Source organism: Erigeron canadensis, chromosome 3, assembly GCF_010389155.1.
Source record: "Erigeron canadensis isolate Cc75 chromosome 3, C_canadensis_v1, whole genome shotgun sequence".
NCBI lineage: Eukaryota > Viridiplantae > Streptophyta > Magnoliopsida > Asterales > Asteraceae > Erigeron > Erigeron canadensis.
Window position 1 is genome coordinate 37,769,294 of NC_057763.1, and position 18,799 is coordinate 37,788,092.

At 37.0% G+C, this 18,799-nt stretch overlaps 1 protein-coding gene across 1 annotated transcript; it reads left to right on the forward strand.

Annotated features, from left to right (window-relative positions):
• The first annotated feature begins 9,986 nt into the window (after window positions 1–9,986).
• Window positions 9,987–12,281, forward strand: LOC122592070 (A-agglutinin anchorage subunit-like). The gene is made up of 4 exons (XM_043764280.1): window positions 9,987–10,116; window positions 10,570–10,762; window positions 10,898–11,068; window positions 11,384–12,281. The coding sequence occupies exons 1-4, from the start codon at window positions 9,987–9,989 to the stop codon at window positions 12,279–12,281; spliced, it is 1,392 nt and encodes a 463-aa protein (XP_043620215.1).
• The last annotated feature ends 6,518 nt before the right edge of the window (window positions 12,282–18,799 follow it).

Here is an 18,799-nt window from a genome sequence, read left to right on the forward strand (position 1 = left end):
AATTACAAACAGGGAAGGGTCATTATATTTGTACGCCAGAACGCAAAAAGATCATTTAATTAAGATGAACATATATAATAGGCAATGCATTCAGAACCGGACTGGACACTAAACTGGCTCAGTGAGCGGTTCATATGGTCCAACCGGTTGTACTGGACTGGACCGAATAACGGGTCTTCCTTTTAAAATTAATACATATACATTCAAAAAATAAGCTATATAGGGTAGTTCAAGTTTTAACAACAAAATCCAATGTGTTGCAAGCGGAAGGGCCACAGCCTTTCATGCACGTGGTCAGGAGTTCGATTCTTAGCAGCTGCTACCGCTTTAATTAGTTTTTGCATTAACAAAAAAATCTAATTCTTTCATGAGCGTAATTCTTGCTTGAGCGAACCGGACCATTACAAATAAACCGAACCCAACCCATTGACGATCCAACCGGATAGTGAAAGAAAGAGAAGGAACGGGGCAGGAAGATTAAAGTGAGGGGGAATTTTGTAAGGGTATTTTAGTCCAATTCAATAGATGGGTATATAAAGATATATTAAGATGAGAACTAATTTAGTCTTATCAGGTTCTTAATTAAGGGAGTCTAGTTCCCTTTATAAAGGAGTATAGATATATTTAAACTAGTTTTCAAGCCGAGGACGGATAGTCCTGTAATTGTTGAATAAAAAAGATAATGAAATTCTGTTAGGTAAATGATAATCAAATGTGAAATATATGTATATGTAAAATATTTAATTTATATGACTGAATTGATAAGATATCAAAAAAACTGTTGTTGATGGGGTAATCTCAATCTGTGCAACTATCTAACCTTAACTTCATATAATCGTTATCATCTTCATATAAATAATTATATATAATCAATTCTTATATATATATATTAGTTAGCCGAATTCAAGAGAGTGGGTCGTCTAATATCACAAAAGAAAAATACATGAATAGATAGATTTGTGTTATAAAATCCACATAACAATAAGTGAATTGATTCATTACTTTGATAATAGTAAAGAAAAAAAATTAAAAAAATAAACACCAATAACTTTGTGGAGCAAAATCAGAATGACAACATCTACATTTACATATATTACGTCCCTCGTAAATATACTTTTTAAAATATATCAGATGAAATAATAAATAAATTGTAATTGTATATTTGATATAATCTTTACCTATTTAATCAAATCTATTTATCTATTTAAATTAAATAAATATATACAAAAAAGTATGGAGATGCTACATAGGATAAATCCTACGTGACAATGTTTTAAGATAGGTTTAAGATTGAGGAGGGCTTTAGAAGGCTAGGTTTCCTACTCTTTTAATATATATATATATATATATATATATATCAAAGATAAATATCAAAATAACAAATAAAAAAACAGGTGAAAAATAATTGTTTGAACCTAAAATAATTGGCTCAGTGACTAACAAGATTAAGGCACAATCACTATGACTCCTGATAAATCAGTGTGAACGTAACAAACTCTTAACGAGTCTAAGGTGACAGTGATTGTGTGATGAATTTGATATGATTGATTCTTGATTGACTATAAGTATTGAATGCGATTGAATTGAATGTGTCTTGAATGTGTTCCTGACAAAGTATTTATATATGAATAATCAGGAGGGTGACAAACCTCTTTCTAAGATTCACCCACAGTAAATATCACTTTTGTAGTAATAATGTAACGTGTACGTATTTGTAAACCTGTTCATTTATAAATGTGCCCATATATATCAAGTAAGATATAATGTATAAGAATTGCAAGGGAATTGGGCTAGGCCCATGTGTTAGAAAGGCTTAACAGCCATTTTAGTCTTATGATGGTGTATTCGAGCAACACATATATTTAAGGAAGCATTGCTTTGTTATCTCTAGGGCATTGTCATATCTCGAGTCTACTGCATCTCGAGCAAGGCAAACATCAGGCCCATATAGGGCTGCCTACTGTTATCTCGAGCCCCTCCTTTCCTTGTTACATCTCGAGCCCCTCCTTTCCTTGTTACATCTCGAGCATCATATCTCGAGCATATCTAATTTCTGTAAGTCCATCCCTTAATTTAAAACTAAATATATACCCTATATATTAGCTCGAGCAAGCATATCTCGAGCTTCTTGTTTACTCGAGCCAGGTTATTTGTTTCTTGTATCTCGAGCCTCCTTCCTTTGTCATATCTCGAGTCTATCTAATATACGTGGATCCTTTTTATTAGAAACTGAATATATATATATATATATATTCCAGGTACTCGAGCCCTTTAATTAGATACTAAATATACATATATATACTCGATCTTGAGCAAGCCTTCAGACCTCGAGCATTATATTGCAATTAGTGTATGTCATATCTCATACCTACCTTTGCATCTCGAGCCTCTTTGTCTTGGGTTATTTGATAATTGCTTTTATCCAATGGTTTTAACATTATGCTTAATCTCGTGAATATCTATACACGATCAATAACAAAACATGCAAAAAAAACAAATGTAAAAGAATAAACCCTTTTATAATAGAAGAATAAGTCATAAACAAACTACAATTAACAACAAACTAAATAAAAGAGATGAAAAATAACAATAACATTGCAATTAATCAAATAATAAACAAACACAAACAAAATACCCAAAATAAAATTAAAGTGGGATAAAAAAAGCCGTATGTTTTTTTTTTTATTAAAAAATTTCTTAAAATTGATTTGTTTATTAAAGATAGAAAAGAGAAGAATATTACGAATAAAAATGATTAATAAAATTTTAGGTTGTATATACATAATAATTTATTTGGAGGGTTTTAAGAATATTATATATCTTTAAATTTTAAAAAAGTTTATTTTGAGAAAAAGATTTATGATAAAGTTTTAAATAATAATTATCTATTAAATAAGAAAAATTTTTTTTTAAAATCTTAAAAAAAGAGAGAGCTAGGAGGGAATTAAAATATAGATATAGATTTTGTATTTATAAGGTTATTATTTGTTTTCATTTAATTATTAAAATTGTCATTAGTTAATTATCTTGTATATTTGACACGAATTAAAGCTAGTTAACAAATGATAGAACCAGACATAAACATAGGTAAGTAATATGCTCATTAAAATTAGAAGAATAGTTATACAACTAAACTATGAATTAACACATACATTATATAAAATTGGAAATATTTCGATTAAAGAAATAATCGTCCTATATTGCATTCAAAATTTTAAGTTTAATATAAATACTAGCTAATCAACCCGGGTTAATGAACTAATGACGGGGTTATCTTGCAAATATTTCACTCGCATAAAGAAAAGATGATCGCCTTACAGATGTGTAAGGATACTCCATTTACCATCATTGACTTGTATCGTAGCTGAAAGTGGTAAGGATATAGATAAACATGGAGGAGTGTACAAAATAAGAAGACAATATAAGGTTACACCTGCTGGTTAACAAAGCATACGTCATAGTTTACTTGTAATGCATAACAGGACTTGAACTTCGAGCAAAACAATGAAAATAGGAACAGTAGACAAACAACCAAACCGAACCCTAAGAAATATAAAACAGTGCAAAAAAACACTTGACATTAAAACATGAAAACATGGTGGCTGTTTTTATCATCTCCATCCTCTTCAACCACTTGCTTTTAGTGTAAACTCGAGATGGTACTTTTTATTGGTTTAACATTGGTGGCATTTTCACCCTACCTGTCACATCATCCTGTGTTCGTGGAATACCAAGGAACTTGTTAAATATAGGTACGATAGCTTACAAGGTTAAATATGAGGTTCAATGCACAACATTTGACATAGAGTAAACAATAACTTGATGTTAAGGCCAATAAAATGGCAACTCGTTATAAACTTGGAGATCCACATTTGATGGGACAGCCTAAAATAGGTGAACAAAATGAGTTAGCATAATTGAAATCAAGTAAATGAGCCAACTTAAAAGGTTTTTTATTTTAATTTATTACTTTATTAACATTTGCCCTTTTAAGGATAGCCTCGATAACACTATCCTCATCGGAGAACTTATTCATTATGTATACATCATGGTCTCGAAATTGTAATTTGAAAAGTTGATTTTCCAAGCAAAACTCTTACCAACAAAAATACCGGTTGTTGTATCTTAATATAGGATAGTAACTACATTTAGGAAAGAAACTATGAATTACCTGGTACATTCGAAGTGGATGACCCATTATGAAATATTCGCAGAGGTCGAGATATTGCTCGCGAAGAAGGAGAATATAATTGTAGGGAAAAAAGAATTGACAAATACAGTTTGATGTATATGGGGCGGGTTGCATGAAATGAACATCTGCCTATATGGATGAGGATCCATAAAGGATATTTGGATCAATATTCTCTAAAGGTAAAATACATCTTCTATTCACCGAACGGTGATGTAGCTTGGAAGGTAGTATTTGTGGTTTAAAATATGCTTAAGCTCGCTAAATGTGGCCTACGTCCAGGAAAAGAGTTACATGGTCTCCTTTTTTCGGATAAAATAATCCTACGGTCCAATCTTGCTTGATTTTTACAAAAGTAAAGGATCCCTTGCTGGAGGTTTTCACATTTGCTGAAATAAAAAAAAAAGAGGGAAGAAATGGTGATTATATTTGATTTTTTGAGATTTAAAATTGCACATGGTGTATGGAAATGGAAATGAAATGTGTTAATTATAAATCAATCATTGTGATTCAATCTATAATTCAATGTTATGTAAATGTATTTATAGTTAAGATGTCGATTACATGTTTCTAATATTGGTATTTGTTTCCATGTACATTTATATAAAATTTAGTAATTTACTCAATTTAAAGTAAACAGATTACACGTATTGTAGTAAATTATCATTCATTATATATATAAAAATAAAATATGACACTATAATTGTAGATGCGTACCCCTTACAGTAATGTTGTAAAGTGTATAGTAGTTACAATTATCCAAGGATCACCAAGGCAGAGTTCACTTGCTCGAAGCTCCCTAATCATTCCATCCGGAGAGACCATAACCAATGAGCCTTGTAAACAAAATATAGAGTTACATTGATTGAAATGAACATAAACATGGAATCCATGCTTTAAGCCAACAATGGTCAGTTTGAGTTTTGTAAACGTGATTGTGTCCAAGTCTGGCCATCCTTACGATCAACACAAAGGTAAAAGATATTAAGAAAACCAGATGTAAGACATAAGCAGTTTGACTTCTAGAGTCAAACCATATGATGTGAAAGGTTAAACCAATTATGCAGATAACACTTGATTTGATCTCAATCATTTCTAGTATCGGGCTGGTAATATAGAACAACTTAAAACTGGTTGTGCAAGGATTAAAAAACGTGAGCAGAAATACTGCACTGGTTCAGTAGCAAAGCCCCGCGACCAGCAAATACTGGCGATTTAATAAATCACCAAAAACTCTACGACTATTATCACAAACCACAATCCAAACTTGGTAAAAAACTTGAGCGTGACTTAACTGTGTAATAAAAAATAAAGAGTTGAACTATGGTTTCACATATCACAAAGCCATCTTAAGATACTGCAATAGTTTTTGTTTATATTGAGAACCAAATATTATATAAACTTGAAGCATAAGGCCAAGAGCGATGGTGAACATCAGATCATCTTTCTTTATCAGCAATGTATACCAAAAAAGTAAATTAGTAGTCTTCGTATTTATCAATTCAACTTACAAACCATATAAATTTTAGTAGCTTATTAGCATACATCAAATTCCAATATTTCTCTTATTAATTTAATTCGGAAGTGTACTTTCATATGGATGGTTGAGGAAACTTGCGTATCATATTTTCAACCCTATATTTACAAAGGGATAACTTTGTTTCAAAACCTAGATGCGACATCAGCAAGCATATAAGAGAAGAGATAATACATCAAATCAAATATGTTATTGTTAAACATACAATCAAAAGAAAATGGGATACCTTACTAGAGTCCAAAGATGGTGTAAGCGTGTAACTAAAATCGAAATTAAATTTGTTTTATTGTTATTATTTTTTTTATTTGGTTGATCATAGTGAAGATTTAGGGCATGGAGGTTTGATTGGAATATAATTTCAGAAGATGAGATGATTATGCTTTTGATATATGGTTGAAGAAAATGACATGGGGATAAACAAATATGTTGTTGATCATTTTGGAGAACATCCATGGCAGGAGAAGATGTAAAATAAGGTAGAAGATAAGAAGAATTGAGAATAAACTCCGAGGAAACAAAATTGGGTAAAATAAGATAAATACGTCGTCATTGCTTCTAGAAAGTTGTGTAGGAAAGGGGTTGGGGTTTGCCACGTCATAATTTTTAAATTTTTTTTTCTAGAAGCTTTTTTATAAATAAAAGAGATTGGGTTTAAAATTTTGTTTGGTGTCAATGTAATAAATAATGATGTATAGTGTAAAGTATACGGGATGCTTTACTGCTTTAGTAGTGAGATGGTGGGCTTAACACCAGTTTCTTGGGCCTTGAAGTGTTCAGTACCAAATGGGTCGCTTAAATCACATTGTAGAATTAAAAAAGCTACTGGACCAGCTTCATCGTTAAGCCCGTAGTAGTCGAAGTTAGACCTTTTCTCATTGTTCATATTTTTAAATCATCATATACCCATGTCGTTGCATATTGTATCACTACTCATCTACCGGTCTTATTGCTGGCTATTTTATTCTGTTAAACCGCTCATGCACATGAGAGTATTTTAGTTTTCTTACATCTAGTACACCCTCTCTGTTCCTTCATCTTCTTTTTCGGATGCAATTTGATGAGTGTTTTTTAAATCCAACCATCAAATAATCATTCAATTCTATATCTCATTATATTAATGGTTTTCGGTACGGAACCGTACCGAAACCGAATAATACCGACACCGAAAACATCCTAAAGTGAGAACCGAATACCGTACCGATTACATAAATACGGTACCGGTTCGGTACCGGTACCAGTACCGGTATTTCGGTTTTTTCCCAATTAGTACCGAATTTTCATGAGCATTTCGGGTTTGACGGGGTAACTACATGCAAACCATCATAATTTAATCTGATGTAACTATGTAAGTTTGTTATTTACATAAATTCATTTATGTATGGAGAATGTAATTTAATCGATTAACAATGGTAAGAAAGTATGTTATCTTGTTCGATCAGAGCATATATTTGCATTTTAGTGTACACTGTTGTAAGTCTTTAAATTAATTAGGTTCTTGTAATTTGCGATCCGTGTGTATATTTTGTGTAAATATATGATGTGCTGGAGGATAACAATACCTACGGTAAAAGTTTCAATCAAAATACAGAAATAGAGATGCATAGTGGTATATAACAAATATATATACCATGCTTTTAAAAAATTGGTATCTATGTTCGGTTTACCGGTACCGAACCGTATAGTACCGAAACCGAAATCGTCCAAAATCAATAACCGATACCGAAACCGAATCCTCGTCGGTACCGATTTTCGGTACCGGTTCGGTTTCGGTTTTTTGGGATTTTCGCTCATGCCTATTATATTTCTATAAACCAAATAAGCATTCACATAACAAAATCGCACAACAACAAAATGCAAGATATTTCATTAACAGATACAATAATCAAAAATCCAAATTAAAAATACAAACTTTGAAATTAACATTAAAAAAAGAACCTTTGAAATTAAATTCAATATTAACTGTGTTAACAAAGAGAAATGATTCCCTCAAGTTAAACAAAATACACCAAGTAGCCCAGATATCAAATTTAATACCTACTACTACTATTCTTTACATTTCTTTTTAATCCTGATAGCACGATGCCTAGGTATCTCTCTCCCTCTTTCTATATGCATATACATCACCAAATTTTGGTGTTTATTTTTATTTTTCAATTTTGTGGGGAAAAAGAAAGAAAGAAAGATAGTTTAAAATATTAAAAATAGTTTTTGGAAATTTAGATTATTTACTTTGTCAAATGGGTAGTCACCAATCAGCCCAGATTTTTAGCATTTTCCCAAACGGGAAACCGGTATCCAAAATTCCAAACAGTGGCCTAAAGTTAGCAGCCACATAATGTTGGATCAGGGATTCGCTGAGGGACTCAGCGAGCGGCTCATTCAGCGAGCTGTCAGCGAGCTCATATATCTGCAAGCATAATCTATCTTCAAAGTCTAAAGGATATGTTCAATGACTCATCGTCCAGTATTTGTAAGTCAAATATGAGCAGGAATTTGAAGAATAGAAGAATGGTCCCAAGGACACGTGTTGAAAGATCAAGATGAAGACATGTGACCTTGTACTACTTCGGTGCAATGAAGTTTCTCTTTCATACCGCTTTTGGAAAGAAACAAGATGAAGGAAAGAGACCTCTGCAGATCTGAATGATCCACTAATAGATAGTTGACAACCTTCATGTGTCAACATCTACTAGTGTAGTCATGTGATTCCTTATCTGCCTATAAAAGGAATCACTTGACCTAGCCACTAAACTGGTTGGTGTGTTCCACAGTTTTACTTTATTCTTTCTAAGTTATTTGTTAAGTTTTTGTGTGTTCAAAAACTTAACATATTTTTCTGTTTATTGTTTATTGTTATTGTTGTTGTCAAACAACCATCCATGTTTTCATCGTTTAGTATGAAATACATATAACTAAAAAAAGTGCTTTACATCTCATCTCTATTCTTGTTATTTAGTATCTACATTACAAGTTATTTATAAAACACAAGTAGTGCATTCGAGGACCATCAAGTGGTATCAGAGCCACCGTTCCTAAATTATTGGAACAAGATCTGTTTGCCTCTTGTGCTTACATTATTTTTTTTCCTTAAATTAAATCTTGATTTTTTTTTAAAAGATGTCGTCTGTACCCACTTTGGTTAACACGCGTGACTTTGGTTACGTCTCTATTCCTCCAAAGTTTGAGCCAAAAGACTTTGGCTCATGGAAGGAATGAATGTTACTACACATAGTGGGTGTAGAACCATATCTTATGACCATCTTAAATGAAGGTCCTTACATTCCTACGTATGTTCAAAGGACACCAGGTGCCACACCTGATGCTCCTGAAATTGTGACAGATCTGGTTAAGCCTGAAGTCCAGTGGACTGAAGAAGAGCGAAAGCTCGTCAATCTTGACTCAAGATTGAAAAACATGATCATCACCACCCTTCCTACTGAGGTGATGAAACTAGTCATTAAATTCCCCACTTCAAAAGAAGTTTGGGAAAGACTAGTGAGCACTTATGAAGGGTCAGCTGACTTGATTAAAACCAAGAAAATTGACCTCAAACGTGCTTATGAAAATTTCTTTTCTCTTCCTGATGAAAGTCTCGAGGGCACATATACCCGATTCAAGGGGTTGCTCAATGACATGACAAATGTTGGCATTACCCATGACAATTTTGAGGTATGCCATAAGTTCATCGATTCTCTTCCTCTCAAATGGCAGAATCTTAGACAAATCCTCCGTACCACCAAAAAGATTCAAGAACTGGATCTTGAGGAGTTGTTTGGCACTCTTCAATTTGAAGAGAAAGCCCTGGCTCAAAACATTAGAGCCTCTGCAGAATCTAGGAGACATGCTAGCTCCTCTTCTGCAACCAACACCTCTACAAACCCTTTATCTGACCCTCTTGCTCTCATCTCTACTGAGCCCATCTATCCCAATGATGGTGCCAGCACCTTCTCTCTTCAAGCATCCTTTCAAGCTCTTGTTGAAGAGCTTGATGATGAAGAGAAACAAGAAATGTTCAGTGATTTTGTTGAATTTGCCTTAATCGCTGGAAAGAAGTACTCCAGGAAATGGAACAACCGTAAGTCGGTTGCTCCATATAAGCCTCCTGTGGATAAATCCCAGGAAGAATGCTGGAAATGTGGCAGAAAAGGCCACTATCAAAAGGAGTGCAGGGTTTCTATCCCAACTCCTGCTGCTCCAAAATCTAACTCATCTAAATCTGCTGATGAATACAGGAACAAGTATTATCAGCTCAAAGCCAAAATGGCTGAAACTGAAGAAGCCAAAATACCAAGCAAAGGTCTGGTCGCTGAAGAGCATGATTGGGCTGATTCAGATGACTCCGATGATGAGGAGTATGTTGACACCATGTGTCTCATGGCTCTGACTGATAGTGATGCGCTGACAAAAGACCAAGTCTCAACAAGTCAGTGGGTCAATGTCACTGTCAAAAAGGTACATACTCTTCTTTCATCTGCTGATGAGGACAAAACCAAAATTCTTGAATCCCTGTCATGTGATCTTCAGTTCGTAGAATCTCTGCGTGCTGAAGCTCACTCAAAACTCTTTTCAGTAAGTTCTGAATTGAGTGAAAAATCTGATAAACTCAACAAACTAAAGAATGTTCATGTTGAACTTCAGTCACATGAGTTGCTGACTCAAAAACTTCAGCTTGAGAATGAAAAACTTAAGCTTGAAGTCCTCAATCTCAAGAAGATTGTAACCTCTTGGTCAAAAGCTTCTAAGTTTCATCATCAATGTCTTAAAGAACAAGTCCCTGCACAAGTTCAGGCAGTGATAGGTTGAGATTTTGAATCTGTTGCCTGTATCACTGACATGTTTAAAGATGATGTGAAACCTGAAATCTCAATTCCTCCATCTGGTATTACTTCTTCTAAGGAAATGAAAAAGTGGTATTTCGTTAAAGGAAATGATTACCACACTGAAATGGACGCTGGATCCTCCACATCTCTCTCCAGCGACCCTTCAAATTCCTCTGAAGCTAAAGTTGTTAGCTCATCCTCATCCTCTAATAGCATGTTTTCCCATTTGCCTATTGTTGGCATGATGCCACACGAAGGCAAAATTCAATATTCTCCAAATGAAACATTTCATGGAGACATTTCAAGTAATGGGTACAAGTCCATTGCTCCTCAGCCACTTACCTTGAATAGGTCTGAGACTTTCAAAAGAAGTAACGTTGCTGCTCCCTATGACTATAGCACGCCTCAGCGAGCTGATCATATTAAACAGCAACCTCAGTCTATCTCATCTAATTCTTTTCCTTCTAAAGTCTTAAGTGCTGAGGAATCTCAGCATGAACGCCTCATGGAAAGACGTGTAAGGTTTGAAGATGCTAGGTTTCATCATGAAGGCTCATCTTAAGCCAAACCGGTTGTCCATCTGCAGGCCTCTCATTCTTCTCCACCTCGATCAATTCTGAGACATCCAACTCCTCAAAGAGGTAAAATGCCTCAGTCTGTCAATAGACCAACCACTCCTCAGCAAGGAAATGTTCCTCAGCAACAAGTAAGGAGTGTGACACCACAAAGGGGACACTTGCCACATCAGCAAGTGAGATCCTCCACTCCCAATAGAGGACAGTTGTCCTCCTAGAAGATACAATCTTCTATTCCTATTGGGGAATATCTCCCTCACAGGCAAGGGAGGTCTTCTACTCCAAATCGATCTTCTAGGTCCACCACTCCCAGTAGAGTTCTTCAATCTAGGACTTCCTCTTCACAAACTAATCTAAAACAAGCTTGGAGTGTGTTAAGAGGCTCACAAGTGGCCTCCTCTTCCACTCCTCGTCTAGATGACCCCACTGGAAAATCTCTCTTGGGTCCCCCTCCTCTCTCAAAGAATTCTCGCAAGCAAAAATCAAAGCTTAAGTCCAAGGCAAAGACCAAGGCTTCAACCTCTTCAGACCCTAAAATTGTTGAACTTGCTCAACAAGTCAATGACTTGTCCTCTCAACTCAAGGAATTCCTTCTTAGCAATCAACAAAGCAACTCCTCAAACAGGAAATGCTATCTCTGTGGCATGAGAGGACATATTGCAACAGATTGCTGTAATTCAAGAGATGCCCCTGAAGTGGTTGTGCAAACAAATGCTCACACTTCAGCCTGTGCCTCTCTAACTGACCCTGTCTCATCTTCCATGATTAGTGAGAGTCCTCTTAATGAATCTTTCTTCATTGACACTGGGTCTGTCACTAATTCTATGGGGACTCATCAAACTAATCTTGCTAACTATATTGCCTCTCAATGCATTGAGATTCCTCATTCTCAGAATGTCATCTCCAATTCGTGGGGACGACCAGCAATGTTGGTTGAGTTCAGTGCTCCCAACGTTGTTAGCAACTCAGTGGTGCTTCAAGAAAGTGGGAATAACATGATGCCCAGTGATGAGAATGATAGAACTCACATGCTTCCTGACTTAGGAAACCATTTCACTCTTGAGGAAACTTTTTCCGCTGAGTCATCCTCCACCACTGATGCACCCATCATTAATTCTACTGACACTCCTGTCGGTGAGTTTGAAAGTGGACCAAACTAAAGCCTTATGTCTTATCCTTGCAGGGTTCACTGGGAAAAGGTGTGTGGTATTTGGACAGTGGATGTTCAAAACACATGACTGGCCCAAAGACCTTGCTGGATAACTATGTAGAGGCTGCTGGCCCTACTGTAGTGTTTGGTGATAATTCTACCGGACAAACTGAAGGTTATGGTTTCCTCTCAAATGGGTTAATCAAATTCTCCAAAGTTGCCTATGTGAATGGATTAAAACACAATCTTATAAGTATTAGTCAACTTTGTGACGCTGACTACAAAGTCATTCTTGATAAACATCAAGGGATTGTTGTAAATATCAACAAGGAAGTCGTATTGGTTGCTCCAAGAAAACGAGATGTATATCTCGTTGACTTCACTCCTATCAAAACTGATAGTAAGACTTGTTTCTTTGCTAAGTCAGCTGCTGAACTAAATTGGTTATGGCACAAGCGCATGTCGCATGTGAACTTCAAAACCATAAATTCACTAGCTAAGAAAAACTTGGTTCGTGGTCTTCCTCATCTCTCCTTTGAAAAGGACAGACTTTGTAGTGCTTGTGAAAAAGGTAAAGGATATAGAACTTCCTTTAAAACCAAGCAAGCCAACTCTGTCAAAGGATGCTTTCATCTCCTTCACATGGACCTTTTTGGTCCAGTAAATGTCCAAAGTCTAAGAGGTAGCAAATACACCTTAGTTATCGTGGATAAATATTCACGATACACTTGGACTATCTTCCTTCACTCCAAGAGTGATGCTGCTGAAGAGATTATAAATTTTATTAAGAAAATGGAAAATCTCAACGGTATAAGGGTTAAAGAACTCAGAAGTGATCATGGAACTGAGTTTCGAAATCACACTCTTAAATCTTTTTGTGAAGATCAAGGGATCTCACAAAATTTCTCATCTGTCAGAACTCCTGAGCAAAATGGTGTCGCTGAAAGAAGGAATAGAACCCTTATCGAAGTTGCTAGAACAATGCTCAGTGAGTCCTCTCTCCCAAACAAATTTTGGGCTGAGGCTGTTAACACGGCTTGTCACACCCAGAATCGCTGTCTAATTGTCAAAAGACATAATAAGACAGCTTATGAAGTCCTAAGAGGTAAGAAACCTCAAGTCAAATACTTTCATGTGTTTGGATGCCCTGTATTCATTTTGAATAATAGGGATCACCTAGGTAAGTTTGATCCCAAAGCTGATGATGGTTATTTTGTAGGATACTCATCTATTAGCAAGGCATTTAGGCTATTCAATGTTCGTCTTCAAAAAGTGGATGAATCCATTCATGTCACTTTTGATGAAAGTTCATCTGCTTTAAAAGACATACAATCCTCCTCATATGAAGAAGTTTTCAGTGAGTTCACTAATCCCTCCAATGAGGAAGCTGACTCATTTTCCGATGCACCTTGTACCTTACCTGAATGTCTTCAGCAGACATCTCTTGATACATCAGTGTGTACTGATGAGGAACAAGTTGTTGCTCATGTTTACTCAATTGAGCCAGTTGAACCTATTTTGAGATCAATCCAGGCATCCTCAGCCAACGATAGATCGTTGACTAAGGATGTTCATGCTGATGATCTCGCTGATGATGAGTTTCATGATGCCTCAGCAAATGCTGAGGACATGGAGTCTGCTGATGACTCCAACATCAATGATAACTCAACTCAGTCAAATAACTCAACTGATCATCCTGCTGCTGAACCCACTGTCACTATTGACCTTTCTTCATACAATCCTCTTCCTTCTGTCCCTATCTCCCCATCCTCTGCTGATACTCAACTAGGTTCTTCAAGTGTTCCTTCACTTAGGTGGACAGCTAGTCACCCCGCTCACCAAGTCATTGGTGATCCTTAGCAGGGTATTGTCACTCGATCAGCGACAAGAAACACATGTCTTTATGTAAACTTCTTGTCAATGATCACTCCCAAAAATATTGGTGAGGCAATAGCTGATCCCTCTTGGGTTGCTGCCATGCAAGAGGAACTAACTCAATTTCAACGACAGCACGTCTGGTTTTTAGTTCCTTTACCACATGGTAAGGAACCTATTGGTACCAAATGGGTATATAGAAATAAAATGGACGAAGACGGTGTTGTAATACGCAACAAGGCTAGGCTGGTTGCACAAGGTTATCTTCAAGAAGAAGGAGTCGACTTTGATGAAACCTTTGCTCCAGTGGCCAGATTAGAAGCTATACGCTTATTTTTGGCACATGCTGCTTATCGTGACTTCAAGGTCTATCAAATGGATGTTAAGAGTGCCTTCCTAAATGGAAAACTCGATGAAGAAGTCTATGTCGAGCAGCCACCTGGTTTTGAAGATCCAGCCAAGCCACATCATGTCTATCGTCTTAATAAGGCCTTATATGGTCTTAAACAAGCCCCTAGGGCTTGGTACGACACCCTCTCAGAATTTCTCCTCTCAAACAACTTTCAGCGAGGATCCATTGACAGCACTCTTTTCATCTTTCGAAAAGGTGCTCATATACTATATGTCCAAATTTATGTTGATGACATTATCTTTGGATCCTCAAGCACTAAACTATGCAAAAAGTTTAGCTCCCTTATGTCATCTCATTTTGAAATGAGTATGATGGGAGAATTAACCTTCTTTCTTGGTTTGCAAATACGTCAGCTCGCTGATGGTATTTTTATGAACTAGGAAAAGTATATTCGAGACATGTTGGCTAAGTTTGATATGTCTGATATTTCTCCAAAGCCAACTCCCATGTCTCCTCCCAATAATCTCCATGCTGATCCTGATGGTAAGCATGTGAACCCCACTCACTATCGTGGGATGATTGGCTCGCTAATGTATCTTACAGCGAGTCGTCCTGATATCATGTTTGCTACTTGCTTATGTGCAAGGTATCAAGCATCTCCTAAAGAATCTCATCTTCTTGCTGTTAAGCGAATCTTCAAATACCTGAAGGGTACCATGACCTTAGGTCTTTGGTATCCCAAGGAGTCCAATTTTGACCTTGTTACTTACTCTGATTCTGACTATGCTGGCTGCATGTTAGATCGTAGGAGTACCAATGGAGGATGTCAACTGTTGGGGGGGAGGTTAACTAGTTGGTCTAGTAAGAAACAACATACAGTGTCCATCTCCACTGCTGAAGCAGAATATGTGTCGGCAGCGAGTTGCTGTGCACAAGTCCTCTGGATGAAACACCAACTCGCTGACTATGATTTAGACTACACTAAGATTCCCATTATGTGTGACAACACAAGTGCAATAGCTATCACACATAATCCTGTTCAACATTCCAAAACCAAACACATAGACATTAGGTATCATTTCATACGTGACCATGTCATGAAAGGGGATGTTGAAATTTATTTCATCCCCACTAATGATCAACTCGCTGACATCTTCACAAAACCCTTAGATGAAAAGAGATTTAAAGATCTTGTCAGCAGGTTGCGGATGTTGAATGGCGACTCAGCTATCTAACTTACATGTCATGTGTAAGCTTAATTGGAGTCAGCAAGTTTAAGTTTATCTTACTTGCAATAAGCAAAATAAAGGCGATGGAAAGCCAAAAGTTTCCATCTAGTCCAATAGCAAACGGTTATTGGTAAAGACCTCTAAAATCCGTTGATCCCTGTTGCTTTGGGAAAAAGCAAAATAAAGGCAATGGAAAGCCAAAAGTTTCCATCTAGTCCAATAGCAAACGGTTATTGGTAAAGACTTCTAAAATCCGTTGATCCCTGTTGCTTTGGGAATAAGAAAAATAAAGGCAATGGAAAGCCAAAAGTTTCCATCTAGTCCAATAGCAAACAGTTATTGGTAAAGACTTCTAAAATCTGTTGATCCCTGTTGCTTTGGGAATAAGCAAAATAAAGGCAATGGAAAGCCAAAAGTTTCCATCTAGTCCAATAGCAAACGGTTATTGGTAAAGACTCCTAAAATCCGTTGATGGCTGACAATTTGCCAAAAATTGTATCTCAGCGACCATATGTGTGTCATATGCTCGCTGATATCTAATATAAAATATGTCCTTATCGATACGTTCGCTGAGACATGTTCTATTTAAATAAAATAAAACATATTAAATAAAACATAGGACTGGATCTGAAACTCACTATTTCGGATGTAACTATGTTGACAACGTGGCAGTCTTTTGTGCCACATATTATACACCTTTACAAAAAATTTACCCACTTGTTTTACTCAAGTACATCATCTGTCCACTTGAGACTGTGACTATGCCTCTGTTGGTCTGTTTCTGTCAGACGCCTACGGCGCATACTCAAGTATTTTTTAAATATCTTTTTTTTCTTTTTCAAAACGTTACTCACAAAGGGTTTTATATATATAAATATGTATAGGGTTACAGTTGTTAAGCGACTGTAGATGTTAAAAATGAGGAGAGAGAAAAACTCCCTTTTGTCCTTTCGTTTCTGACCAATCACATTCCTTCACCACACCCTATATATACAACCTCATACCCATACTTTCTTTTTCATGCTTTCTTTCAACTATTCATTCTCCTTAAAATCTCTCAAAAATTATTCATCTTCTCTAAATCTTGATCTTTACTTCCTCCGTTCTTTGCATCTTCTTATCTCACTACTAAAATCAAAATGGCTTCATCTTCTGAAACTCCATCTGCTTCCGCCGCCACTCTGAAATCTTATCTAAACTCCACTTCTTTCTCTCCATCCTTCAACATTGTAAAATCTTCTAAGATCTCTTTCTCTACTTCGGAGATGGTTGTTAAGCCGAACAACCATCTCGGCTCGTCTGACGTACCGAAAGGTACTAAAGGATATAAGCCTATATTGGATTTTATCCATGCTTCCCCTGCCAGCCCTTGTATAATGGCAGATCTGGAGAAGATATACGTTCATCTTCTTCGTGAATTCTGGTGGACATGCAACTTTGATGAGTCCACCCAGTCGATTATGGGTACTGTTAGAGAAGGGACGAAAACTGTCACTATCACTCCTGCGTCCCTTCGTCAAATCCTTGGTTTTCCTCAAGAAACAAATGAAAATAGTTTTGTGGAGCCTGCTACTGAAAGTGAATGGAAAGCATGGCTGCCGTCGATTGGGTATAACTATAATCTGAAGAACCCTCCTTCCACAATCCCCAGCAATCCTCTTAAGCAAAATCTACCAGGGATCTGGAGAGTTCTTTTCACCCATGTAATTCAATGCATGGGTGGTAATTCTGGGTCGTATAATCAGGCGTCTTCTACTTCGATGCCTATTATTCATGCTTTGGCTGTAGGAAGGTTTGTGGATTTTGCCTTGATGATCTTCAACGATATGAAGAACAAGGTCTCGCTAAACAACAGATCTCACACAGTGCCCTTTGTGAGACTTTTCTCCCTCATCTTCAAAGAGGCGCTGGGTGACGAATATGATCTACCAAATGCTGCCACAATACAAGTTGCAAGGGTCGGCAACAACATCTATAAGCAACCTGCTGAACACTTGGTTGCTCGCCTCACTCCACACATGAAAGAGGTACTCTTCTCTATAAACTCTTCTTTATACCCCAAAGACAGCGACTGGGAGGTAGCACTTCTCTCTAATGAAGTGGCTGATACGGTCGCTGTGGATGCCCAAATGCCTTCGGAGGCTGGTTCGCTGGAAAACCCCCCAGCGACCTCCAAAGCCTCCAAACAAGCCAAAAGAAAATCTAAGGCAGCATCCCCAACTAAAGATATCCAATCTTCACCCTCCGCTGTCGTCCCAAAACGAAACCGGAGTAATCCAAAGGGCCAACCAAAGGTTAGGATGTCCTCTACGCCCAAGGACGATAGTACCCAAGTCACCCCATCAACAGCCTCCCAACAGGCTGTTGACGAGTTAAACGGGAGCAGCAAGCAGCCACCTCAAATTTCTGTAGGAGAGGTTGGTGAAGATATTGGGTCACCCCAACCCACTAGAGGTCTAAGTCCAAATCCACCCCAAATAAATATTCCCTCTTCTCTTCAAATACCCTCTGAGTCGTTGACAGCAGCCAGATCACAGGTGATGCTAGAGTCAACACCCTCTTCGGCCGATGATACCTTGGTGGAACAACACACTGAGGTTGAGGCACCAGGTTCCCTTTCCCCAAGTTCTATAAATGTCTCGGAAACTGTTTGTACAGGGACCGAGACTAACATTTTTGCAGATTTTGATATGGAGGATGAATACGGCAGCGAGTTTGATCCACAAGATTCACATGCTGAAGTTACACTCGTTGCCGCTGAAGAGAGTGAGGAAGAAGTTGTTGTGGGTGAATTTTTGGAAGGTGATATGGGTTTTGTAATGATTGGGGAGCCTCAAAGCAATGAAGAGATGCCCGAGATGCTTGCTGACATGCCTCCTCCTCCTTCTTACTCCCCAAGGCCCACAGAAATTTTTGAACCTATGGGACACTTTGGAGAGTTTAAGACTGAGCTCAATAATGAAAAATTGCATAGAAGGAAGGAGCTGTGCAAGAATCAACGCATTAGGCCAGGAGTGTATGTTGAAGTTGAAGAACTAGATGATGAAGTAATAATGGAAGTGCCTCCTATGC